Raw genomic sequence first — 27,382 nt, 5'->3', positions numbered from 1 at the left:
GATCCTGAAAATGTAGGTGTGGCTGCAGCTAGCACTGCTTCCAGAGTTACAGATACAACTGGACATCATTCATGCACCAATACCAAAAAAAAAAAGTTTACTCCTGGAGTCTACAAATAACTTGGCAGAGGCTAAAACCAGACTTTGTAACAATTATTTGTATTTCAGGGTAACATTGGTACGCTTATCTAGGTAAGAGAATAACCATCAGTACTTTAAGGACCTTCAGAGTTTTTTAATAACCAGAATCAAAAAAAGCTTTCACCGATATGTATTGCTAAATTGTTCAAATGATACATTTGATTTGGGAACATCCTCAAGCCCATTAAGGCAATGTCCATGATAACATGCTCAGTATGGGGAACTCAATCAGTTTAATGATTTAAACAGAAAGACAACGACAGCTCATTTTAGAACAGTGCTATTTTCTGCTCCCTTGGCAAATGAGCTTTCTTCCTTGGTCTGCAGTTGTCACCCGTACATTATGGGGGTTGCTGAAATGTAAAATTTTCCCACAATTTTCTTGCTGTGGTAGAACAGCATCTTTGAATCCCACAAACCAGATCTTGTAATATATTTGGAAAGAGTAAGCAAGTACTAAATACTAAGTAAAACCGCTGATTTTGAAACTAACTTCCCACTTGTTTAACATGTGAATTTGTACCCTTTCTCTATGGGTTATAATGTGGATCATCTTGGCTTTACACATGTGCACTGGACATTTTTATTTACATCAGCAAGCATACAAAAACCTCTCTTAGAGACATTCCATTTAGATTTAGCTAAAAGCAACTGGAAGCTGTTTTTTAAATGTATTTCCATCCTAGCCAAGTGATACAGCTAGTGTTCCACTTAGTGTATTAACTGTGCAGTTACTCCTGCTTCAGACCACCTTTGCATCAAAATTATTTGCCTAAGACCTACTTCTAGTCTATTCATTCTAGTTCATTCATTCATAGGAATAAGCTAGAGCAGGGGTTCCCAAAGTTTTTATACTGTGGCCTGACAAACCATGGCCCAGCAGTCACAACCAACCATGATCTGGATTTCCAGCCGTGAAAAAGACAGGTTAAGAATACCCCCAAGCAGGGTGGGAAAAGGGGGGAAGTAGGCCAAACCCTGCGCTGTCACAGGCCCTGCGAAAGGAGCCACAGCCTTTCTGCCCAGCTCTGGGGGGCCGTGGTTTGCTGGTCTGCAGCCAGTTCCAGTCCGGCAGCCAGCCAACCATGCTGCGAACCAGCAGCCTACCCATGGCAGCCCAGCACCGGGCTGCAGCCTGGGAATTGAGAACCCCTGAGCTAGAACAATAGTTTTCAACTATTTTTCATTTGCAGAGCCCTAAAAATTTCAAAGGGGTGTGCAGACCCCTCTGAATCCTAAGTTTGGGTATTCACACACTTTCGACCAATTATAGTCATCTTTTGTGGACCCCTTAGACATAGCTAGCAGACCCAAAGGGGTCTGTGGATCACAGGTTAAAAACCACCAAGCTACAGTAATGATAGCTCTTTCCAAAGTGCTGCACAATATAAGTACAGTTAGATGTGCCAATGTCTACTCATAATTTGCAAAATCAAGAAGTTTCAAACAGGAATCCATAGCATTGTGGTCCCTCTCCATTCTTTGCAACAGAAAAATAATGTTCTATTATGTTTTTCTATAGTGAGAAAACAAATGGACACTAAGACCTGGCATTTTCTGAGGAGGGCCTTGGGACTGAGGTTTGAGTGCACCTGGTAAATCACTTAAGCATGTAGATCTTCACAAAATTATGAGTTTGGCTTTCCCAGTTACTGATTTGTTGTTGCTGTTTTGGAATTGCATCAACCAGTCTCTCTTCCCCTCATGGGACTTTTCATTTCCACAACCATTATAGCTAGCTAGATTTGGTTACCACAGAAAGGGGTAAAGCATGGAGAAATCAAGATTTTCCATTTTATCCCCATACAGTTGAATCAGGCTGCCAGATAAAAAGGGAGTACCAATAATGTTGAATATTAGTATCAGGAAATGAAAGTTTAGCTTGGTGGCATCCCAAAAGAGGCTAAAACTATCTCATCTAAAACTACATTCCTGAACTGCCTGAAGCACATTCAGTCAAGCAGCTGACTGTGTCATTAAAAGTTGCTTCTTAAAAATCCTAAACAAATTCCAGTCTATGCGTTTCTGTTAGGACAACTGCATGGTCAGCACCTTCCATTTTTCCGTCAGCAGCAGGGTAAAGCACTGGACACTTTTAGTGATAAAGCAGCTAAAATCAGCAGGTGCTCCCGAGGGTCCAGGCCCTGAGACTCTCCCCCCTCACCTAGCCGTGGACAAGTACAGGGTGTTTATAAAGTCCTTGTGCCACTTCACACTTTAGTAACTCTGGATATATACGTGATAGACACAAATGGCAATTGAAAGCATAATTCATTAAGTTTTTCAGCATAGTGTGAGCTGAGCATGGGGTGAGGATCACAAATGCAGTTCATGAAATCACTCAGCAAATGGAAAATGTTCTCTGCAAGTTGGAAAATCACACTGAAGGATGCATCCCAAAATCTGGCAGTTATGCCAACGTTAAGATATTTGAGCTGCCTTGAGTTAAAACTTAATCAATTATGCTTTCAATCACCATCTAGTTTGCCTCTCATGGGGACCTCCAAAGTTGCACAGCACTGTACCCGCACTCTGTATTTCCGTGACATCTCTTAAACTCCCTAAACTGAAAGAGGATTCAGCTAAGCATGGGAGCCAGGATACAGAGAAGGGAGAGGAGGCTGGAAAAGGGGAAATGCAGGGGAAGGGAGGTTCCTCCAGCCCTGCTTGTGGAGCACAGCCAGGCTCAACAGAGCAAAGGGCCAAACCGAGGCACCCCCCAAGCCGGCTGCCCACCCCCTTGCAGCCCAGAACACGCGAGCTCCAAACACTAGCTTCCAAGCCGGCTCGCGCACGCGCAGTTAGCAAGACAAAGGAGCGCATGCGCACTGCACTCAACAGGCCAGCCCCACCAGGGGCGAGGAGGGGGCGGGGCTCTGGTGGGTGGGGCGTGGCTAGGCTCAACTGCCCTGGAACATTGGTGCTGCAGGCTGCTGCCGGGGCCGTTAGAGAGGTGGGGCCAGGGTGCGCAGGACCGCAGCTGTGCGCGTGCGTGCGGACTGTGCATAGGTGTTGGGCGTGTGTGTGTGTGTGTGTGTGTGTGTGTGTGTGCGCGCGCGCATAGTTTGCAGCTGGGTGGGGCTGAGAATCATGGGCGTGCGCAGCTGTGCATCAGAACCCTGTGTGTGTGCACGCCTGTGTACAGTAATGCACGCACAGCTGCACATGAGAGCACCTGCACGTGCTCAGGTGCGGGTCTGAGGGCCATGAGTGTGTGCAGGCATGCTCGGGCTCGGAGGGCCACGTGTACTTTCGTGGCAATGTATCAGAGTGCAAATGCGCGCTTCCCAAGTGTGCATTTTTGGGGCTTGGTGTAGCAGCATGTGTAGGGAGGGAGTGTGTGCGTTGTGAGTTGGCAAAGTGTAGGAGCTACCTGCCCATGCACAGGTGTGGGTCAGAGTGCCATGGGTGTGTGCCAGCATGAGGAGGCTCAGAGGGTCCCATGTACTTGCATAGCTGCATTTCAGTATGCGTTGTGCAAATGCACGTGTGTTTGTGCATGTGTCTTGGGTGTGTCTGTTTGCGCTTTGGTGTAGCAGTTTGTGTGGGGAGGGTGTGTGCGTGTTGGGAAATGCAAAGTGTAGGATTTCTGCCTTTACATCAATATTTTGCGACCAGGTCTCTGGCCTTGATGACCCAGGTGATCCCTTCCCATTCTGTATTCCAGTCCTTGGCTTCATTTGGTTCTAAAATAATAATAAAAGACCTTAAGTTGTCAACTGGCATCCGTCTATGGGCTTCAGTGGAACTACACAACTCTAAATCAGCTGCAGATCAGCTGTAGAGGACTCTACGGTTGGAAAAGCATTGTGCATAAATCAGTTCTCCGTGTCACAATTTATATGCAGCTAAACTTTACAGAGTAATATCTGCATCTTTTCAAAGTGGTGTATATTTTCATGTAATCATAGGGAAATGGTGAGCAAGAAGAAAGAACTCCAGCTGCAGGTATAAATCTTGTTTGTAATTCCAGAGTTCAATAGAATTGTTGACATTTTTGTGGGTATTAAAATCTGGGTTCATTTTATTTCAGGCAGTAGTAACCACTCAAAGTCAATGGGAGGAAATGCTTCTGACTAAAGGTGTAACAGGTATTATTATTTTTTTCTATTAATCTTACACACTGAAATGCATGCATCTTTTTTATCAGTCTTTGTTTTTATGTGTGTGACTATCCCTGGACACATCCCCTACACGTGCAATGAATGTGCATGAATAAACCCCAGAGTTTATTGCTCCTGGGTGCACCTTTTAAATGTGCACCCAGGATCACAGCATGTTGAGCTGGGTCAAAGCAGCCCTGCCCAGCTGGTAGTGGGACCAGGTGGGGGCAGTCAGCCTGCCAGCCAGGGGTTGCTCCCCTGGCTCAGCGTGCTGCAGATGGGCTGGCTGGGACATAAGGGTTCTTTAGCATGGGGCTAGTCTTCAGGCAACTCTTGCACTGGAGCACCTTCATGCCCCAGCCAACCAGGGCAACATCAACTGGCAGGGGGTGCATGTGTCCCCCCTAAGAAACTGGTTCCCCCCTGACAGTCGACACTGATGCTGTCGGTAGGGCCGGTGCCATTGGTGGCTTCTGCGGGTGCCCCTTCAGATCCAGGAGGCACCAGTCACTCATGCAGGGAAGCATCTACGTGTGCACTGCTGCGAAGTAAAAAGCTCTGCAGTAGGACAGTACTTGTAAATACTGTGGAGTTAATTACTTCGGCCTAATAGGAATACACGTGTAGATGCACGACACTTACAATGCAGCTAATTAGTCTACTGCGCAGTAAACATCTGGTGTAGACATGCCCCCTTTCTGCCAAGATATTTCTTACTATAAATATGCCTTTGACATTGCCTGTGTTTTATCTATTAAAGCAGAGAATTCCAGAAACCTTCATAAAATATTCTGGGTCTATGAATATTCTGGATAGAGATGAAGGGTTTGATATTTGTACCCTTGACTTGGTAGCAAAACAGGTATGGGCTAAATTTGTCTCTCTGTGTTAGCTGTAACATGTGAGATGATTCTAGCAAATGAATCCATGTGAGATTAGGCATTGTCTAGGTGAGGGTGATCCTGTCATTGGAAGATCTGGTCGAAGACAGCAGCTGCCTCTGATGGGATCACAATATCGGGCATGTCTACAAATACTACTGGGAGGTGGCAGAAGCTTCTTGTCACTCAGGAGTATGTATAGATGTGTCAGTAGAAAGAAGAGTTCTTCACCCACCGAGCATATTTGCTGGGGAATCTTGTAGCCCAGGCATTAGATGCCATGACCTGCCCCCAACCAACACCCATCTCTGCCACTTGTACTGACTTTTTTGGAGTTGTTACGGTCACCCAATCCAGACACATGCATATATAGAGAATTCTGTATTGTCTCTGCCTAAATATTGATTACAAAGTAGTGATGTTATTCTTTCTCGGCTCTCTGAGATTTAAGCATTCTTTTGTATTGTCCATGGAATCTAAGGAAAAAAAAACATTGACTTCATGCCTGGGAAGGGGTAGACTCAGCAAGTTAGTTCATTTTTTCTCTCACCTCAGGAGATTTGAATTAAACTGCAGGATGGGTTTTATGTACCCATTTATGCACAGGGTTACCTAACATAAGACAAAAGCAGTTATAAAGTGTATGCTCTCAAAGAGTGCATATACTATATTTGAGTGCATATACTATATTTCGCATTTTCCCTGCTCCGTTCAATTTTCTACTGATTCCTCATGCATGCTAAGAGCAATATCAGTCAAATATATTGGGAATAGTCTTTGAAAAAGTAGATTACAGTGGGCAGAGAACAGGAGAGAGATTAAGAGGTAGCAGGTAAGATTGGGAGAGAGACCTTCAGGAAGGTGATAAACAACACACAAGGGAGAGGGTAGGCTATTGAAGGAGAAAACCAGAAAGATGCTATGGGAGGAGGCAGCAGTTATGGAGTCAGAAAAGGAAAGACAATCAAGAGGGAAATTAGAGAGAGGAGAAATGTAAGCATCTGGATTCCCCACCTCAAAATAAACTTTTATAAAGCGGGATTGGACTTGATGATCTGTTCAGGTCCCTTCTGACCCTAGAAACTTTGAAACCTAGAAACTATGAAACTAAGAGTATGTCTACACTGAAGACTATAGTTTAGTACAGAGGTATCTGATCCAGAGTTAAAACAGATAATGCAGGTACCAGAAACAATCCAATCATGGCAGCCCAGATTTCTGTGTGGTCTAATTTACTTGGCAAACCAGGAGTTTTAAAGGCCCATACTGCTGTGGCTAGACTGCTTCTAGTACCTACACTAAGTAACATAAACCTGGTCAGGCATTTCTACTATGCAGTCTGTATTAAGGACCTGCTGCAACATAATCTAGATTAAAACCTATTCTATCTATTGAAATAAATGCTTCTCATAGAAAAAAAGATTTTGCTATGTAAGTTAATAACTTTTTAGGACTAGCCCTCTACTTGTACAAAATGGTTTATTTTGTATCGTTTCTGAAACAGGTATGTTTCATTCTGAATTTTTATGGTTTCAGTAATAGATGTATATCAAGCTTGGTGTGGACCTTGCAAGGCTGTGGTAAATTTATTCAGAAAACTAAAGACTGAGTATGGTGAAGACGAACTTTTGCAATTTGCGGTGGTAAGGATATAACATCTATTTAGAACTTTAATATCAAATATGTCTTTTTATCTATCTAGTTATATGATGTCTCTCACAATAATATCTTTATACCAGTAGAGTGAATGATGTTCACTATGGTGAATTTGTCCTGCTGGTCTCTTCTACTGCATCTCTCCCTTAAAGACTTTGTACAGAGTGTGTAGTGAATATGGAAGGATCCATAATCCTTTCAGAGGTATTGAGCATCAGCAATTTCCACCAAATACCATGAGAATTGAGAATATTCAGCACATCCAAACATCAGAATAATTTCATATTACTTTTTGTCATTCACCTTAAGAGGAGCAAAAAATAGAAAAATGAAAAATAAATAGATTTAAATAATTTTTAAAAGTTGTATAGCTACTTTAGATGATAATGATCTGGTCTTGAACTGGGAATTGGACTAGATGACCTCCTGATGTCCCTTCCAGTCTTATTTTTCTATTATTTGTTATGATTTTAGGCAGAGGCTGACAACATTGTGACTCTGCAACCTTTTAGAGACAAATGTGAACCTGTATTTCTCTTCTGTGTTGTAAGTATAGCATGCCCCAGTTCTCATGCTTGTACTGCCTATTTTTGAATTACTATTTCAGTAGATTGAAAATAAAAAGTTGTACAAATGTAAATAATGTCTTTACTCTGTCTTTTGAACCACCATTTTTCACAATCCAAATACACTTTTAATCAGGGAAAAGGTTATGTTTCCTGCCTTGCAAGGCCTATCAAGATTTGTACAATTGTACACAGTAGCCATTTTAATAATGAATCATACAGAAAAGAAAAGGTGCATTTTCACAGTACTTCTGTTAACAGGATAAGAAAATACTCAATTTGACTACAGTACACTATAACAGAATCTTGCTGACCTAAAATTTTGAGATTTAGTTGCTAGTAGCAAGGGGTTCAGAATTAGGGTTTTTAAATAGACTGAAACTACTCTGTACAATTACTGCCATATGTAATAAAAGTATCTTTTATATAATCAAAATCTGGTTAGTTTTACTATACTATTCTTACATGTGGTAAAGCAGTGAACAGAGGAATGAAGCAGAACAAGGAGGGTATTAAAGAAACCAGTGGGAATAGAGGACCCAGAACCCAAATGGGAAAATAAAGAAAAACAAGCAGTGGATGGGAAAACGTGGGAACAAGGATGAAAGGAAGTCAAAGCCAAAAATACCTAACTTTTTATTAGGCTTTGCTCAAGAAAATCAAGAAATGCCTTTAATTGGAACAAGGTCATATCCCAAAAGAGGAAGGAGCCAGAAGTTAAACGGAACAGTGTAAAATAGAGTGGAAAAGAAGGAGAGAGAAATGAGCAGAGGGAATAGAGAAAGTGAATTTACAACTGATTATTATTTACATGATGGTCTCTACACAGTTCTGGTGCATGGTGTGGACATTAATTTATTCACGCTTCATAGCTATATGTAAGATATTGAAAAAAAGACTTCAATGTAAATTAGATTCCAACTCAGAATATACCTGAGTGCAGTCCTGTTCCCGCTGACAATAGCTGATCGGTGGGCATTTATTTGACTTTCAACTTGCTGGGGCAGGAGGAGCTTGGAATCATGATTTCAGACTCCCTCTGCACTGGCAAGTAGGGAACAACTGAAGTCTGATTCCTGATCCCAAAACCATGTGTCCTGTGGCATGGCAGGAGGCATGGTTGTTGGGCTCAGATCCAAGCCATGCCTTTAAATGAATGTCTGTCTAAACAGTCTTAGTTTTAAAACATAGTATTATGGTAATTGTTGGTAAAAAAAAATAAAAAAAAATTGAGAAATAAATTTAAATGTGCTAAACTAAATGACTAAATCTTAACTAATAGTGATATTTTATTCTTTATTTTTTTACAGGATGGCAAAATTATAGCAATAGTGAGAGGTGCAAATGCCCCACTTCTCAGTAAGAAAGTAATAGAGCTAGTGGAAGAAGAGAGAAAAATCGTAGCAGGGGAAATAGAACGTCCTGAGGTATTCATAAAATGGCTGTTTTCTTATAAAGTTTGAATATAATTGAGTACTTGTATTGCATTTGCTGGGGCTGTTCTATACCTGGAGGGGTATTCTTTATTTGTTCTTTTATTCGCAATTTGTTTTTACTTTTATAAATACCACGGTCTTTATAAGATGGCATGTATCCACATTTTTAGAAAATTCCATTTTATTTGATTTTGACTTGTGGAAGTTTTACAGGCTGTTCTGTTCATACACATGAAAGAGGGGTTCATTAACACAGATATCATGAAAACTCCTCTTATTTATTTTTATATCCTTTAGCACTGGACATTATTTTTAATTATATTTTTAACTCTTATTGAAATATATATTGAAAGGGAAAAAGTCTTACCTCACTCCTTCCATTTGAAACAGATGAAAAGTTCTGTTCCAATCCATAAAAGTGCAAAAGGCAGATAGTAACGGACAGTAGCCCAAATAAGAAAAATTAGGCCAAATCTAAATCTTAGCACTGCCATAATATAGGATTCTACAGTAGATATGTTCTGTTAGCATATAAAGAGAAATCTGCCACTTTGACCAACATTATCAAAAATAGGAGCGTAAAGTTAGGTTCCTAAAAATTTGTTTAAGCATTTCAAGTGTGTCCTGATTTTCAAAAGTGCTAAGCCGCCTGAGGCTTAAACTTCATCTAACCTCAGTCTGTCATTTTTTTTAAATATCAAAATTGTGCAGTACTGTTGCAATACTGTGTGAGTAAGTTAGTTAAATCTTACAGGGGCCTTTGGATAATTAAGAGTAGATTTGTAAGTTTCAGCTGAATTATAGGTTCCTCAAAACCCAAACATGGAAAAAAAAATTGAACTTAGGTAATTTGGGTATTGTACATTGCATCTCAGTGGGAAATGTAAATATGCCCTGTTAGAGTTGTAGGGAGGTTATCAGGGCAGGGCAGCAGAGAAGGAAAGGAAGAGTTGCTTGGTCAAGATCATGTAACAGATCACTAGCTTAGCAAGGAATAGAACCCAAGGGTGTGTCGAGATGAGTGTGTATTCGTGGTTTGCGGAGCTGCACGTGCAGACGTTGACGCTGGGAGATCCTGGTGTCAAAAAAACCTGTGGCATAAAAAAGTGGGGCAGTGCACATAGCAGCAGCTTGTACCACCTGAAACTGGACCCTGGCTGGCTGGAGCTATGCTTTGGTTGCTGGCCCGGCTTCATGCATCTGGATCACCTCCACTGTAGCAGTGGGAAGCCCCCAGGATCCCAGGTAAGGCTACTGGAGCCAGCCCAGGAGCTGGTTCCAGCCTCCTATACCCCCCCGGGGCAACTTGCCACATGTCAGAGGACACATGCACAAGCATTCTCTGGGGACAAGTAGCAACAACACCCCAAGTCTCCGGGGTGTCAGTTTCTATTCATTTGTGCATGCTGTCTCTATACTAGTTGTATCATTTTATCATAACAACAACCTGAAAACTCTGGGTTTTTTAGGTAAAAGAACTGGTATTTTTAGAAGAGAAAAATTCAGATACATTTGCTGAAGAAAGCCAGCTTGACGGTAGGTATACTTCAGTTACTCTGTAATGGTTCATGGAAGGAAGAAAAATCAAGAAATACTTTATTTATTTGGCTGCAGGATTTTATGCTTCCTAGTGACTTCCCTCTGATTCACATGGTAGCATGACAATTTTTACAGAAGGAGCTAATTAAGAAATGTAACTGACAACAGCAACATTAGTATAGCACTAATCACATTTTAGTGCCTATTAATGTTTTATAGTAGTTGAATTAACAGCTCATGGTGATATTAATGTCATTTGTTTCTCTAATGTTTCATAACTGAAGATTCAATTTGTAGAGCCCTCTGTTTTTTGATCATTTCCATTGTCCTCTAACTCAGTCTAGCAATATGACTCAACAAGAAGGAAGTACAGAAAAATTAGGGTAAAATAGTGACCAACAATAATATAGCATGTAAAAACAATACCTCTTAACTTACAAAGGCCAGAGAATACAGATTTCCTTAGGGAAAGGTAAAATTGTCATACAGTATTCTCCCAAGAGTCATGAATGGAAGGCCAAACTCTGTTCTTGGTATATTCAAAGTATGAAGAGTGACCAAATATGTTCTAATATGTGCTGTCTACCTGAAGTGTCACAGAGAACATCCAGCTCTTCACACAGTGTGAAGCCAGAATGAGTGACTCCTCATATAGGAGCTGGTTCTGGCTAGTAGAACTAGTGACACACTGGAGAAGCTTAGAGAGAAATTTTAAACTGCAGGATTCTTGAATTCACAAGTCTGAAAAAACAAAATCACATTATGTAGGTATCTACATAATGCTGCTGAAGCAGCTGTAGGTCCACAGTGGGAGGTCATCAATATTAGCAGAGTAAACAGATCTAGAGGGAAGACAACTTAAAGGCCAATACCAGCAAAACATTATTTCCATGCTGTACTCTAGCTCTGTGTACCTGTTCTTCATTGAAACAACTGTTCTTGGCATGCAGTCTCAAAATTAATACAACTGTCTCTTTTGAGTTGCCTCTTTTAGGACAATATTGTCTTTTGCAGTTTCTTTTACGTTATTGATTCTTTCTCCAGCCTCTCCGCCTTGCATGGTAAAACTTTGTCATTCTCCAAAAAAGTAAGGATCCAAAAAAGGAAAAATAGATGCTCTTATGTCAAAGATTTTTGTCTCTAGGTCCATACTAATCTGCTTTTTTTCATGCTTTTTCAGACCCCTTTATATTACAAGTAACAGGATAGAGCCATAAGTGATTAGAACCAAAACCCCTTTATAATTTTGTTTTGAATATTGGCAATATTCAAGTCAATATTGAATACAAGCAGGTATAAGTGCTATCCCAGCAATTATTTCTTATGCATGATTTCAGGCCCTCTGGTGCTAACACATGCTCCCAGTGATGCTGACCTGCATCCCAAGAGTGCTATTTGAAAGTAGATTATGATAAACAAGAGTTACTTCTATTCTAGAATAATACAGTCCTCCTTACATAGCATAATACAGTATCATGCAGAGATACTTCAGCTAGCTCCAGATGAGGTAATCTCGGGCAATAGTAGTAATAAAGCTGTGTAAGAGAGTGTTGGCCAGGGTAATTGTTGAGGGCTGTGCAAAGCTTCAGTCACTGATTCAATTTGGTGGAGATTCGGCCCGATACGGCGGCTGAATCTTCAAATCCGAATAGAATCAGGAGACCCTTTAATCTCTCCGAATCGAATCAAAACACTCTGAATCGATTCAGAGAGATGCGATAAGTTGGACATAGACACAGCTTTAAATGTTTTTTCTACATACCTTAAAGTACCACACGGCTCACAAACGCTGAGGTGTTGGGGTGGATGGAGTAGGAGGGTGGGGAGGTCCCCAGTGCGCTCGGCAGTGGACCCAGAAGTGGAGCAGAAGCACTTCTGGGTCCATTTCTAAGTCTGCCGTGGAGAGCGTGGGGCGCCTGCCCCCCAGCTCAGCAACTGGTGCCTCCTGGGTCTGGAGTGGGGCACCCAGGGTGCCCCCTCAACCAATTGCCGAGCCAGGGAGTACGGGGGGGTGTCCCCCTTGTGCTTGGCAGTGGACCCAGAAGCCGCCCCAAGGACATGGAGGGGCCTCGCCCCGTGCTCCTGTGGGACGCTCCATCCACCCCACCACTTCAGCATTCACAAGCCACACCTGGTACCTCAAGGGATGTAGAAAAAACATTTAAAGCTGTGTCTATGGCCGAATCGCCAAGTCTCCAAATCAGCATCAAATCTTCAGATTTGGATTTGGCCGAATCAAATCAGGACAGTGATCTGAATCAACTAAGTAATTATCCTAGTAGATTTGTTCAGAGCTAGCATGGGTATGGAGCCATGTAGACCAGGGGTTTGCAGCCTTTTTATGCTGTGGACTGGGAAACTCACTGAAAGAATTTTGCTGCAAATTATCTAATTTACATATTGACTTTACATATTTAAATTTGCACATATATATTTTTATGGGGGGTTGCGAGAGCAGCTGGGTCTGCCTGGAAAGACAGTTGTGTGAGAGGCCTCGGTGGTAGGGGAGGGAGTGAAGCTGGGGCAGGTGCAAGGACTGCCCTACTGGGGCAGAGTACCAGACTGAGCTGCATGGGGGGCGGTTCCCCAAAATTCCCAGGCTCCTTGCAGTGGTTCTTCCCCCCTCAGCAGCTACAGCCTTGGCTTTCACCCCAACCGGGGCAGCTGTGTCCCCCAGGCAGTCCTGGCACTGACTCCCTCCTCCGTACCACTGTTCAAAGCAGCTCTCAGGCTGCCCTGAGCAATCTTGCAGGGACTTGCTGCTGGGCCCCTGCACAGTGTGGGAAGGTGGCGCTGCCAAGTTGCTTGCTCCGGCCCCAGCCTGCTTCGTGCCTTCCCCCGCCCCCCCCCCCCACTGCCCCCATGCCCTTCTGGGGTGTGTACAGCTACAGGAGCTGCCCACGCCTCCCAGACAAGTTGTGGCTGCATCCTGTGCTTGCCCTTGCCCCAGCAGCCCCACTCCCTCCCTCACTGAGGAGGTCTACAGGAGCGGGGCTAGTGCCACAACTCAGTAGACAACCCTTCATGGCCTGGTACCAGGCTGTGGCCCAGTGGTTGGGAACCCCTGATGTAGACATGGCCAAGTATATTGGTATATTATTGTGAGATATTTTGAAATAGCTATTCTGAGCAGTTGGGAAAAGGTATTCAATCTCAATATTTTATAATATATGTTTAAACTGATACTTCAGGACTTCATATTACAGAGAGTATAATCCCAAAACACTGATTTATTCATTAAATTGAAGAAGTTGGAGAAATCCAGTTGTATATACAGAAAGTAATTTAGCTTTTGTAGGTAGGTTGGCCAATACATTAATAAATATACATACAAAGTTTACTTTTTCCTTTAGAAGGAGCCACATACACTGTTGCAATTATAAAGCCTGATGCTGTTACTGATGGAAGAGTGGAAGAAGTTAAACAAAAGGTAAACAAAACAAAATATGATGCTTGTTTCATTTAAGTTCCAAAATAGTGTGATGGGAGACTACATGAATACTAATTGAGCAGTCTATCCTATTAACATACAAATGCTGTAAAAGTGTATGAGTGTCTACAGGTAGTTGAGTAATATTTTCTTATTTGTTAGGAATGATTGTATATCTGCCACCACCAGTCTTGGGCTGGTAGAATTAGTACAAATGGCATTATTTACCAGTAGACTTTTAATAAATGTACATATTGAATAACATTACATTTTATAAGACATTCACTTACGTTAGCAAGAGCCGTACATTGGAACCTAGTCAAGTGCTGGGTTTAATGAAGAAGATACATTTGTGATGTTTCATCTTGCTTCCAAAACTAGTCACTTTTTAGATTTATGGTAAGGATTTATAGCAAAGTAATAGTACTAATTTTTAATATGTTTTCCTCCAGTTTTACCAAACCGGATGTCTGATCTGTAATTGCAGATTATAGAAGCAGGCTTTGGTATTGCAGCAGCAGAGGAGAAGATTCTAACTGAGGAGCAAATTAGAGAGTTCTACAGTCATAAGACAGAACAGGTAAAAAGGTTACACAAATACAGGCAGCTGTATTTATGGTAATGTCTGTATGGCTTGTAAAATGTTAATGAAATATGATTACTTCCATTGGAAAAAGATTATTCATTACAGAGAGAGAAAATAAAGAGATCATCTCACCTCTCACTAGTTCTTCAAAACAACTCTTCCACCGTGCCTCTGGTTGATGGCATTCTAATTTAAATAACAGTACTGTCGTTGTTTATTATTTATATTGCCATAGTATGTAAGTTCCCCAGTCATGGACCAATACCTCATTGTGCTAGGTATTGTTCAAACACAGAACAAAATGTTAGTCTGTGCCCCAAATAGTTTACTGTTCACATATAAAAGCGGCATAAAGGGATACAAAAAATGGGGATGACAAAGAAACAGTGAAACAGCACTGTAAGAAGTAGTCTCGTTATGCTAGTAGTTTAACAAATATCTTGTGATTTATAGACATTATGGTGAACAAAAATCTGAACAAGCACTTGAAGAACAAGATGCCTTTGTGATATGTATGAGTAGCTCCTCCTGCTAAGGGTGAGGAGCAGCATAGGAGAAGTAACAAATATAATATGTTTGGAATTATAAACTGAGTGGAGTAAGGACTCTTTCATTACTTAATTAGAAATGACAGATGGGAGGGTTAGGTTACAAAGAGCCTTGGGAGAAAACTCAGGTAACTTAGGCATGATAGTACAGCGAAGGGGAACCAATAGTGGGATGCAGAGAGAGAGAGATGACGTCAAAGCAGTGGGCTAGAAAAACACTCTTCTCAGTAGCATTCTCAAATGGCATTTGTCAGGATCAGAGAAAAAATATGATTAATTGAGATATCAAATAATGAGATTCTGGTTAACATCTTTGCTGTGAGGATGGGCAGGCAAAGTCATACCTTAAAGGTGTCCTAAAGAAAAAATCTGTAAGAATTGCTTGTGACCTGGAAGTAGGAACCTTGAGAGGTCTGAGTCAAAGATGACATCCAGGTGTGTCACCCTGACAGATGAGATGACACTATTGTCCACAGAGACCTGAAAAGAAGAGAGAAAAGAAAGCAAGTAGGTGTGGGGAGGAAGGATTTAGAGCTTTGATTTAGCCCTGTACAATTGATACCTTTTTCAGACATCTACAAAGAGAAGTCAGGGACAAAGGGCAAGATTCTAGTTTGAACAGGAGAGAGCAGGTCTGGAATGGGAAGTAGATCTGCAAGTTGTGTGCATGCTGATAGCAGGTGAATTTGTGTCTGAATGAGATGACTAAGCTGAAGATAAAGAGAAGAGAACTAAAAAAAGATTAAAAGACACAGCACTTTTTATGAACTGCAGTACTAGAGGTGCATTTTCCCTGACACAGATAGCCAATACTGAAACAGAAAACTAACACCAAAATAAATTCACAAGGGTCCAAGAATTGGGAAATCAGTTATTTCTTCTTCACTGTCTTTAACATATACTTCGACTGTTATGAGCAGAGTGGATTTCCCCTAGTAAAAGAGGGTCTCTGGACTGAGCAATTCCCACCCCGCTACAGCCAATGCCAGACCTGAAAAGGGAGAAGAAACAGAGATAACCTGCCTCAGGCAAAGAAGAACCAGCAAATGAGATGGCTGTATTGACATGATAAGAATGACGTAGCAAAAACTATCTTGAAAAATGATTGGGTAAAATGGCATTTACATTCTTTTAGATAATAGAAATCTGTGTTTTAAAGTCATGGTTCTAGGCTTCATTTACTACTCTGCAATCCTGTTTAATATTGTTAGGTTATGCAAGTGAACCAAAGACAGAAGCTGAAGATAATAGAATTGCCTTGGTAGAACTAAATATAGAAACTGATCTGTAGAATCTGTGTAATCACAAAGAATAATGAGATACAAAGAACATGGCTGGACTGTCAAATGCACTATTATATTTGTAAGCCTGGTAGTTAGATAAAACAGACTTTTCTTTTCCATCAAGATTTACTTTTGAAATCACTGAGTAAACATTGAATCAATGTTCAACAGCATCATTACAGCCTCAGTAGGTATTGTATTGTACCATTCTGTTTACTTCTAATTCTTTTTATGTATATACCATGCAAACCTCTGTATTCTAAATAATTTCTTTTGAGAGAAAATTATTTGTAGAATTGTAAACCTTTACTATACTTTCAAAAAATCAAACAGATACAGGGATGTCTAGAGATAAAATAAAATAATAGAAGCTACATTGAAAACCATCACAATTCAACTAAATATTTCTTGTATATTATCCAATCAGAAGTAAATGGAAAAAATATTGTTTGATCTGGAGTGGGAGTTGTTGGCAGGGAAAATATCCAGACTTGTTAAAGCAAAGAGAAAGCCTTTGAACAAAGATTGTCAATAGGGAAGTAAATAAGTAACTTAGAATCACAAAAATGGGTCCAACTTATGGATAGACATAGAGAGGTAACTTTTCCTAAAGAACTTCCATTGGGATAAAGACCATGAAGGAAGAAAAAAGAAGAGAAAAGGAATGCTTGAGAAAGTTCTGAATAACCCAAGAACACTTTGGTACTGTAGCCTATGCACAATATTTTTGAAGTTTTCTAAATGCGGGATGAAAAGGCAATATATGTTTTCCATATGTACACTTGTCCATTTAACTGCACAAATCACATTTAGTCGCAACTGCTGTCCAAAATATTTTCTGTACTCAGTTAATGGGTTGGAAGAACACGTGGCACAAAAGTTTTGCCTTGTACCGTAATTTCCATTATGTCATGATCTTATGGTGGTGGCTATAATGGGACTAAAACAAGCTTACTCTGTTTCATGGGATTTTGTATGTAAATACCATTGTAAGATACAAGTGAGCTATTCAGTATAGTTTGATTTCTGATAGTGAAGCCAAAGTTCTATTTGTACTTCATAGCTAAGAAATTGTATTTTTTTAGCCTGATTTTGAGGATTTTGTTCAGTTCATGATGAGCGGACCATGCTATATTCTGATAGTTTCTCAAAAGCAAGCAGCTGATGATAGTGTTCCTAACTGGAAAGAGCTAAGTGAATCAGATGAGAATCCACTCGATGAGTCTGAGTCCCAAAAGCTAAGCAGGTAACTGAAAAAAATCAGATCACACTGTTGTTTCATTCTGTTATGTGATTACTAAATGATGACTCTTATAGAGAGTCACATTGTGACATTCCTTTATATGCATAGGTTTTCATCTGTATTGGATAATAAAAGTCTTCCTACATGTTACATAGGAGTCCACCACAGCTGCAGTCCCAGCACTTTTAGGGGTACAGGAATTCTCCCCTCAGCACTTTCTGAGAGAAGAGAATAACTAGGGCACCCCCTGAACTAATCTGCAGAGTAGGCTGGCTGTACTGGGGGAGCACAGATACACCTAAGAGGTGTGGTAGCCTGTACAATCCTATACATTCCAGGACACAAAGACAATTCATTTTAACTAATGTGTGTTTCACCTTTGGCCCAGTCATTGTAGTCTGCTAAACAATACAATAAAGTCTTGATAATCTGAAAACTGAAGCTCTTTAAGCATCTGAAAATCAGCTTACAAATCTAATATATGTTCTGCACAAGGAAGAATTCAGAGAATTGTGAAGTGCGTAAAGTGTCACTCAGCTAGAATGCCTTGCCAAAAATCATGGAGATTTGAATGAAGAAACAAATTTAGGCAAAGAAACTTATTGAACACAGTATTAATTTAAATATTATTTAAAAAAACACCAGTTGTTATCATTTGTCTTTTCATTTACAAATGTAGTACCCTTCCCTGGATTCATTTCTTGTACCCCAATACTATATTTGTTTTAAGAGTTACATAGTAAAGACACAGATAGCGGGATAATTATCAACTATAAACATGTGACATTTAAAATGAATTCCTTTTACAAAGAATTCTATAGTGATGTGATTTCAGAGCTTATGCTTTTACTAACCATAAAATTGTCAGTATCAATTTTTGTTCGCTGACACACATAAAGGGATCTTTAAAGGCAGACAAATGAAAGCTTTACTAAACTATAAAAAGTTGAACACTAGTTGAAAAGCTATATTTTCAACAGGTCAATTAGAGACACATTTATATAAAAAATGTTGATATAGTGATTTAGACTTATTATTTTTCTCTTAGGTTGGGAGAATTCTTGGAAACTGAAAATATGTTAAATGTATGTGATGTCCAAGACAGTATGGAAGAGGCTAGTAGGCAACTTGCCTTCTTTTTCCCAACTTTTGGTAAAAAGAAGACGGGTCAAAATGCTGAAAGAACATTGGCTTTAATTAGACCTTCTGTCTTAAAGGAATGCAAAAGTAAGTGATGATAAATACATTTTCCATTTGCAGTAATAAAGCCATTTGATTTTGACTTAAAAAAAGCCTGATATCTTTTAATCAGATGGTTTTGTATTATTTTCTAGGTTCAGTATTTACAGTGCTGCTTATAAGAAAAATATAATGTGTTCATTCCATTCTACCTTTACAGGCTTTTCTGTGAATACTATTTTATTTCTTAGACTATTTCTTCAAAAATTGCCTTGGGGATATAATTCTGATTATGCACCTTCTAGAAAATCAGTAAGAGGTTTATTGCATTTAAAATCTATTTAAGTAAGTTTTATTTTCTCCTAGAACAATTTAGCTGGTATCTCTAACCTTCAGTGATTGAGCACTCAGTGTTCCAGGTCCAAGGCAACTTTTTTGGCAAGTCTGAATAATATCTGACACACAGATTTTCAGGACTGCTGCTTGAAAATCCTTTTTGGCATTTTCATGGTATTATTCTCTTGATCTAAAATCTAGTCCTGATTATATATTGTTTAAGAATAGTTCTGCACATTTCCAGGACCTGATTCTACCACCTTTATTCATATGAACAGTGCTTATTTTGAAACTTAGTGTCATAGAACTAAATAATAGGTAAGACCTATCATCGGTTTTCCTTTTTTGGTTGTTGTAATGCTCATTAATCTTTTGGAACACTATTTCTCCGAATACAAGACAACTTTGAATTAAAATCACCTTTCAATAATTCGATTCTATACATGGACAGTTTATAAATTTATTATAAGTTTCCATGTATAGAATTTCATTATTTCAGGGCCATCTTAAATTTGTCCCTGTCCTCCTGGTTGCAGGGAAAGCAGCGGAGGGATGGGGCAGGCTGCAGGGGGGTGGGGGGCAGGCAAGCAGCCTGACCCCATCCCTTGACCCTCCCCACTTGTCTCCCCTGCAGCCTGCTCCCCCGCCACCTGTATCCCCTCCATTTCTGCCCTCACAGCTTCTGCCTAAGCCACAGCTTTTGCTCACTCGCAGTCTGTGCCCTCCCACCTGCCCCCTGCAGCCTCTGTCCTCCATGCAGCTTCTGTCTACCCTGCCCCCTGCAGCCTCTGCCTGCCCCCACTCCCCTTTGCAGCCTCTAACCAGCCCCTCCATCCCCCCACTGCACAGGGTAGCTGCAGCACCAGCTATAGTTCCACAGATCTGTAGTCAGAACCCACCTTTTCCTACTTCTTTTCTGATTATCTTATTGAAGTGAGAACCAGTGTAAGGTCAGTATAAACTGTCTTATATGTACCCAGTCTCCAAGGCCAGTTCTATAACTTTAGCAATATTATTGCCTCCAGCAAACTCATTGAAGCTGCCCAAGTAAATAATAATTTTACTTGATACAGTAATAATAAATGACAAATATAGCTTATTTATAGACATATTAGACATTTCTGGCTGAGTCGGAGTTAGCTTCTCGCCTTTGGCTAAAAAAAAGCGTGGCCTCTTGTTTCTCTGATAAGGATAACTTGGATACTGTAGCAGTAATTCTGTTTCTGGACACAGTTAGCAAGCACACTTAAAGTTACAGTGTGCCAAACCGCACTGGCAGTAAGAAAAGCAGTTTCAGGTTCCATGAAAAATAACAATAACATTAAAATGAAAAGCTGCTATAATTAAGAACTCCCATGTTTTTCATGTTATCCTTTGCAATATATAAATAAAGTTAAGGTTAATATTTCCCCACTAGGGTATAACAAATTAGGTACCAAAATCATGATCTAGAAATCCTCAGGATGGTCTCCCTTGTGTCTGCCAGCCTTTCTTCTTAAGACAGTTTGCATATGGGAAGTTTTTTAAGCAAGGCTGATTACCAAATTATCTACACATAAGCAATCTAGCTTTCCTAGATGTTATAGGTGGTGGTATTATCAGACCCTCATTTAAAGGCTGATTTAAAGAAGGCTAAATCTATACACTTCAGAGATTTCTGGCATTGCTTCTTTTTAGAAGGGTTACCTATAATAAGCATGCCTCGTGTCTTTGGGTGTTCAAGCAACAGTTATTAGGATCATAAAAATGTTGCTACAAATTATAGTTCTTGATATTCCACTGTTAAGCTAATTATTTTGAAGGGGAAAAGTGTTACCAATGTGACTGGAAAAGCCCTGTTAGATTTTTTTCCCCACATGTATGAAAATGAAAAAAAAAATCTCAAGACAGAAATACTTCCTTTTTTAAAACAGGTACTGTTCTGCAAAAGATTAAGGATGATGGCTTTACAATAGTACTGCAGAGAGAAATCATTTTAACAGAAGAACAAGCACGAGAGTTTTACAAAGAGCATGAAAACAAAGATTATTTCCCAGCACTTCTGGAACAAATGACCAGGTATTCTTTGAAAACCAACAAATTTGAACATTCACAGGTACATTAGATAAAGAGAAAGATTATGCAGATTGATTAGATCGATACCCTACATATCTAAATGAAGTATAAGGAAGCCATTGTCAGAACTCCCATTGACTTCAGAGAGGCTGTCATTTCATGTCAGTAAATCTACAGCTTACCTTACATTAAATATTCAGTATTCTTTTCCATTTAAATTACCTTCACTCACTGACGAGAAAAATGTAATGTTTCACTAGCACTTCACCTGTTCAAGTGACAATTGGATTCAGAATCTCTGATATCAAAGTCCTTTTTCCCTCACAAATTTGAATCCTTTCATCAGTCATAATTTAGGGTTTTTAAGACTGTTTATAACATTAATCTTCTTACTTCACAGTGGTCCAACTCTTGCTCTTGCATTAGTACGAGAAAATGCTGTACAACGCTGGAGAGATCTGCTTGGCCCAAAGACTCTTGAAGAAGCTAAGGAGAAGTGTCTAACCAGGTAATATTTGTAATAGCTATGCATTATTCATAATATACAAAACATGCATGTAAAATTCATCTAAATGAATAATACATAGTAAATAGTGTAACTATAGTGCCATCATTTGGGAAGTCAGATCTTTCTACAAATTGTTACAATTTTATTGGATTATAGATTATAATGTAGACAGGAACAACTAGATTTTTTAAAACCTAGTTAATAAATATTGCTGAAAGTTCAGTGTAAAATATGTTGTTTGGGGTGTTTTGAAGAAAAGAAAAGGATTGTTTGTACCATAGGAACAGACGGATGGCATTTCCTGGGTCACTGAGTCCAGTCATCTGCGTTCGCAGGCAAACATTGTTCAAACATTACTAAAAATTGCCCTTTCAAACTTCAAGCATCACAGCTAAAAGGCACAAAACTCTAAGAACACCCTACCAGCCTCAGGTAAAAGCAGAGACAGGGGCACAGCCAAATGGGGGAGAAGTAATTGGTTAACTTATACTCAGAGAATTACAGGAAAAACCACATTCTACCCTGAAGAGGAAGGCAAAACCTTTGCAGTCCTTACCAGTCTGACGTAGGGGAGAAATTCATTTCTGCCCCCAAATCTGATGTTTGGTTTGACCATGAGCAGGGAAGCAAGATGACAGACCTGATTAATTTCTATAATTTGCAGAATTAGCTGATGATTATTTTCTGTGAGAGTGAATTACTTGATATTACTCTAAGACTCTTACTCAGATGATATATGTGTTTAAAACAGTTTTATTTACTCTCTTTGTAGAATAGACTCCAGTGTCCTAATAATATTTGGGTAATTTTTGTGTCAGTACAGTGATTATTTATGAACAAATTTCTATTTTTTATAAACAAATATGCTGGCTTTACCTATTTAGGATAAGATTGATAATGTTGAATAGTTGTAGTAGTATTAATATTTGACATCTATTACACTATTACTGTTTATCATTAGGTAAAACCTTATTAGCTTTTCACCTTATAGGAGTTAGTGAACAGTTTAATGGTTTCAGTAATGATTTATAGTTGAAATTAGATAAAACTGCAGTAAACCTTTAAAGTCCAATGTCTTAGTTAAACAGGATCAAAAATATTCCACAGTGAGAAGTTGACTACTTTCTGATAACAGCAGAAAACTTAAGGTAGAACTTTCAAAAGTTCCTCCTAAATCTACTGAAGCCAAAATATTAATTTAAAATGTATTGATTCATCTCAAAGGTTTTGTGAGTACCCATTCCATCTTCATTGTCCACCTCAAAAAATAATATAATTTGGGTGATTTTCAGGGTTAGAATTAATCCAATGTACATTTTCAGACTGCTACATCATTGAATTTATTTGCTGTCTTACTTGCTAGTTTACGTGCACAGTATGCAATAGACAATGTACCTCTCAATCAGCTGCATGGCAGCTCTTCACCTGATCAAGCTCAGAAGGAATTAGAGTTCTTCTTCCCTATGGAACACACTTTGGCAGTGATAAAACCCTCTGCTCTTAAGGAACATAAAGGTAAACTTTCTAAAACATGTAGAACATGCTTGTGCTTTTCATTCCTGAAAAATATTATCAATGTATAATTTGGAATAAACTGTATCAAATGCATTCTTTTTATTTCCTGAATACTTTCACTGTGCTTAGTCCCATTCTGCAGGGCTTAGTAAATCCTGAATCAGGCTTATAAAGGATATTTTATTAGGGAAATATTCTGTGGTTCCTTCTCACTTCGTGGAGCTGGTGGTGAGCTAGGCCAGGATCAAAATGTCTTTGTGCCTCAAGTTGGGTATTGCCTTGTCTAATTTTTGAGCATCTGCCCCAGGAGGGCAATTCAGAATGATTCAGTAGGGGTTCAAGGATCCTCCTACAGTCAAATGCAAGGCTTTAAAGGTGCCTAAATTACTTTCATAGGCAATGGGGAGATTTGGCACCTCCAAATGATTATTCAGAGGTCCTGGACCTAGAGAGAGCCAATAGGAGTTTGTTTTTACTGCCCTGCTTATTAAGCACCTGGATAACAGTGTCTATTAAGCATCTCTGCTAACTTGCCATTTACATTTAGTGTCACTTCTGAGATAGCCATGTAATGGGTTTCTGAAGAGAAGCTCTTGGGGAAGCCCAACTTTTGCCCAAAAGCTTAATGGCTAGAGTACTCAGAAGAGGGTCACCTGGATTCTAGATCCCATTCATCATGATTAAATCAAGGGTGTCAAAGATACAGTCTGTAGGCCAGATTTTGCCTGTGGAGGCCCATGATTCAGCCTGCAAAGCAGGACTGGACTGACCCAGAGTGCTGCTAGCCTTATGTGCTGTGTGTAGTGCACATGCTAATTGCAACCACATGCACACAGTCTGTGCCACATTATCGTCTTGCACTGCATGCAGCATGCAGGGCTGAGGCAAGGACTTTGTGGCAAGTGTGGGGTAGTCTCAGTCATGTACTGCCTCCACCAAATTGGCCCTGTGCACTGGATCCCTATGTACTAAGTTCAACCCACAGATTGGCCCTGCACCCTTCATCCACCATGAGGGGCCAGGTGAGTTTGATACCTCTGATTTTAAACCCACCTCCCATTTCCTAGCCCTAGCTGTTCAATAAACTGTGAGGACATTGCCCACCTCTCTTGTGGAAAATAGGCCACCAGGAAATCAAACATATAAGAGTCCCGAGGACTAAAGGAGAAAAAGCAAGAGAGAGTCTGTCCATGTAGCCTAGTGGTTACAGCATTCCCTGGAAGGAGGATAATCGTACATTATCATCCCCGCTGCTAAGACTCGGTGCTTTTGCCACTGGACAGGTGTTGGTTAAAAAAACTTAAATAAAACCTGGCGATAGAAACTGAATTCTTCTCCAAGTTGTGGTCCTAGAGGAGGGCTACCATCATCACCACTGGTTTTGAACTGAATTTAGTACTTCTTGTGTTAGAGTGGGGATTTCTGCCTATTAACAGAGGCCTTTTCCAGAAACATGAGTGGAATTTAGTTGCCTGGGCTCCTAATGGGTTTTATGTCTGCTTTATTATAATAGCTGCAGTGGTTATTTGATTTTAAATTACCCCATTGTCTTTGACTCTCTCTTTTCCTTGTTTGGAATAGTCCATAAATATCTTACCAACTCAGCTGATGTGTGCAATGTCACATTCTAACTATCCAATCAGAAATAACAATATGAATTTTCATGTTCTTGATAAACGTAATTTAGACTTTTTTGTAACTTCTATGGAAATGGATTATGACAACTTTAATTAAAATAATTTATTGTTGGTTTTAGAATATATTAATCCATTCAGCATATTGCTTATGATTAAGATTTTTTCAGGTTATAATTTCTACATATACTTTAAAGAACAACTATTTCAAATAATGAAAATTTTTTTTTTCCTCCTAGATGACATAATTCAGGAAGTTACAAATGCTGGATTTATTGTATCGGAGATGAAGGAAATGTATTTTACTCATGAAATGGCAGAACAGTTTTATAAAAATCATGAAGGGAAACCTTTTTTTGATCAGTTAGTGAATTATATGTCTGAGTAAGTGTCTAATTGACAATATCATGTCACACAAATGTAGCAGTACAGTTTTTGAATTTATAAAACAAACAAAGTTTTTACTACTTTTAGGAAGTAAACTATAACAAAATGTAGGGAGGCTCTCAGAAGTCCAGACTACTTTGTCATTTTCTATGGCAAGTATAGTTTAAATGTCAATGGTTACAAGCTCACTATTTCTTACCTTTTTAGAAGAGTATTCTTTTTCTGAACTGAATTTACACCTGCAAAAATCTCTGACTGACAACCTATGAGTTCTGTTAAACTGAGTTGTAACTACTTTTTTTTTAATTTGCTCTTCAAAAAGAGAGGATCCCAACTGCTGCTATGTCTTTTTCTTTATGGACCTTAGACCAAATGATTTATCATAGCACATATTATGGTAACTAATGATGAAACTGAAGTTATGGTCTTAGGGTAGCTGGGATACAAGTTCAATAAACGGATTTAATCTAAATCACTTAAATTTGATACTGCATCCATCCAAGTTTATCTAAACCAGTTTCCACCATTTTGAAAACAATTTATATTCACTGAACTTCTGTTGTGTTACAGATTTGAATTGTATTCAGATCACTTATACTGGTGTATGTGTAATTTCTGTCCCTAAAAGGTCATGCAGGGACACACACAGAAATGTAACTATCTTGTTATGCTATGTGTATGTTGGAGTCTTTTGATAACTTCCATTCCCCAACTCACACAGCTAATTTTCACCCACCTCCAAGGTCAAACAAATGATTCCTGACGTAAAGAAGAAACTTTTCCCAGGAGTTAAATTCAGCCCACTATTCAGCACAGACATCAGTATTATAGTCTGCTTTGTAGTTCCAAAAGTCTGAATTTGCTTATGATCTTTAAATAGCTTAATTTTTTACAGAGGTCCATCAATGGTAATGATCCTATCTAAGGAAAATGCTGTGGAGGAGTGGAGGCAATTAATGGGTCCAGTTGATCCGGAAGCGGCAAAAATGTGTTCTCCTAATTCAATTCGAGCACAGTTTGCACAAGATATTTTGCGTAATGCAGTTCATGGATCGTCCAATAAGGAACATGCGTTGAAGAGCATTGAATATGTATTTGGAGAAATTAATTCGGAAAACCTAAGTCACAAATAAGATACAGTTTAACAGTTAAAATTTATACCATAAGACAGTTATTTCCAGAGATATATCTGTGTTTATGCTATATAAAAGACACTAATAAAATGATTTCTCCTTATTAAAATATTTTGTTACCAATTAGTAACATTAGAGGGCACAAATAAAATATTTATTAGAATATTAATCACAGAATCATAGAAGTAGGGTCGGAAGGGACCTTGTAGATCTTCAAGTCTGACCCCCTGCCTGGACAGGAGAAAAAACTGGGCTCAAATGATCCCAGCTAGATAGGCATGAAGCCTCCTCTTAAAGACCCCCAGGGTAGGAGCCAGCACCACTTCCCTTGGATCTTGGTTCCAGATCCTAGCTGCCCTGACTGTGAAGTAGTTCTTACAGATGTCTAATCTAAACCTACTCTCCAACAACTTGTGGTCATTATTCCTTGTTATGCCAGGGGTCACTAGGGGAAACAAGGTATCTCCCAAACCCTTCTGGTCCCCCCTAGTGAGTTTATAGATGGTCACCACGTCCCCCCTCAGCCTTCTCTTGTGAAGGCTGAACAGGTTCAGGTCCCGCAGTCTCTCATTGTAGGGTCTGCCCTGTTGTCCCTGGATCATGCAAGTGGCCCTCCTCTGGACCGTCTCAATGTTGTCCACATCCCTCCTGAAGCGGGGCGCACAGAACTGGAGACAGTACTCCAGCTGCGGCCTGACCAGTGTCGCATAGAGGGGGAGGATCACCTTGTCCCTGCTAGAGATGCAGCTGTGGATGCACGACAAGGTGCAGTTAGCCCTTCCAACCATGACCTCGCATTGTCGGCCCATGTTCATCTTGGAGTCAATAGAAACTCCAAGATCCCCTTCTGCCTCCGTGCTCATCTTATAAGATGGAGTTTCCCATCTTATAAGTGTGCTGCTGGTTACTACTGCCCAAGTGCAGCACCCTGCACTTGTCAGTATTGAAGCGCATCCTGTCTTTGCTAGCCCACCCCTGTAACCTGTCCAAGTCTTGCTGCAGTCTTTCCCTCCCTACTAGTGTGCTCACCTCACCCCAAATTTTGGTATCATCAGTGAATTTAAACGGTGCTTTTCACCCCGTCGTCCAAATCGCTGGTAAAGAAATTGAACAGCGCAGGCCCAAGGACCAAGCAATCCATCTGAGTGTGTGGGCATCAATGCCACAGTCGCCCAATTTTTTAATGAGGGTTGGGTGGGAGACGGTGTCAAAGGCCTTGCTGA

At 39.9% G+C, this 27,382-nt stretch overlaps 1 protein-coding gene across 3 annotated transcripts; it reads left to right on the top strand.

Moving 5' to 3' along the window:
- The first annotated feature begins 3,030 nt into the window (after nt 1-3,030).
- Nucleotides 3,031-27,117, top strand: NME8 (NME/NM23 family member 8). 3 transcript variants are annotated; one of them, XM_090050115.1, is made up of 16 exons: nt 3,031-3,094; nt 3,809-4,089; nt 4,175-4,232; nt 6,662-6,768; nt 7,256-7,327; nt 8,658-8,774; nt 10,253-10,319; nt 13,679-13,752; nt 14,240-14,332; nt 17,255-17,415; nt 18,461-18,639; nt 20,841-20,985; nt 21,383-21,490; nt 22,854-23,005; nt 24,879-25,023; nt 25,922-27,117. In XM_090050115.1, exons 2-16 carry the CDS (start codon nt 4,057-4,059, stop codon nt 26,157-26,159), a joined length of 1,749 nt encoding a protein of 582 aa, XP_089906241.1. In that variant the 5' UTR covers nt 3,031-3,094; nt 3,809-4,056; the 3' UTR covers nt 26,160-27,117. The 3 variants fall into 3 exon arrangements, with proteins under 3 accessions (XP_089906241.1, XP_089906239.1, XP_089906240.1); XM_090050113.1 differs by having other exon boundaries at nt 13,676-13,752; XM_090050114.1 differs by having other exon boundaries at nt 3,041-3,094; nt 4,053-4,089; nt 13,676-13,752.
- Nucleotides 27,118-27,382: the final 265 nt, after the last annotated feature.

This window comes from Crocodylus siamensis, chromosome 5, assembly GCF_052110815.1.
Source record: "Crocodylus siamensis isolate JL-2025a chromosome 5, ASM5211081v1, whole genome shotgun sequence".
NCBI lineage: Eukaryota > Metazoa > Chordata > Crocodylia > Crocodylidae > Crocodylus > Crocodylus siamensis.
The sequence above is the reverse complement of the archived record's forward strand: the minus strand, read 5'-3'. Positions and strand labels throughout refer to the sequence as shown.

Bases quoted from the DNA above. Each gene is read 5' to 3' on its own strand.
- NME8 (XM_090050113.1), top strand. From the start codon at position 4,057: ATGGTGAGCAAGAAGAAAGAACTCCAGCTGCAG. The intron at 4,090-4,174 runs GTATAAATCTTG...ATTTTATTTCAG, and splicing joins AGAAAGAACTCCAGCTGCAG to GCAGTAGTAACCACTCAAAG. The intron at 10,320-13,675 runs GTAGGTATACTT...TTTTTCCTTTAG, and splicing joins TGAAGAAAGCCAGCTTGACG to AAGGAGCCACATACACTGTT.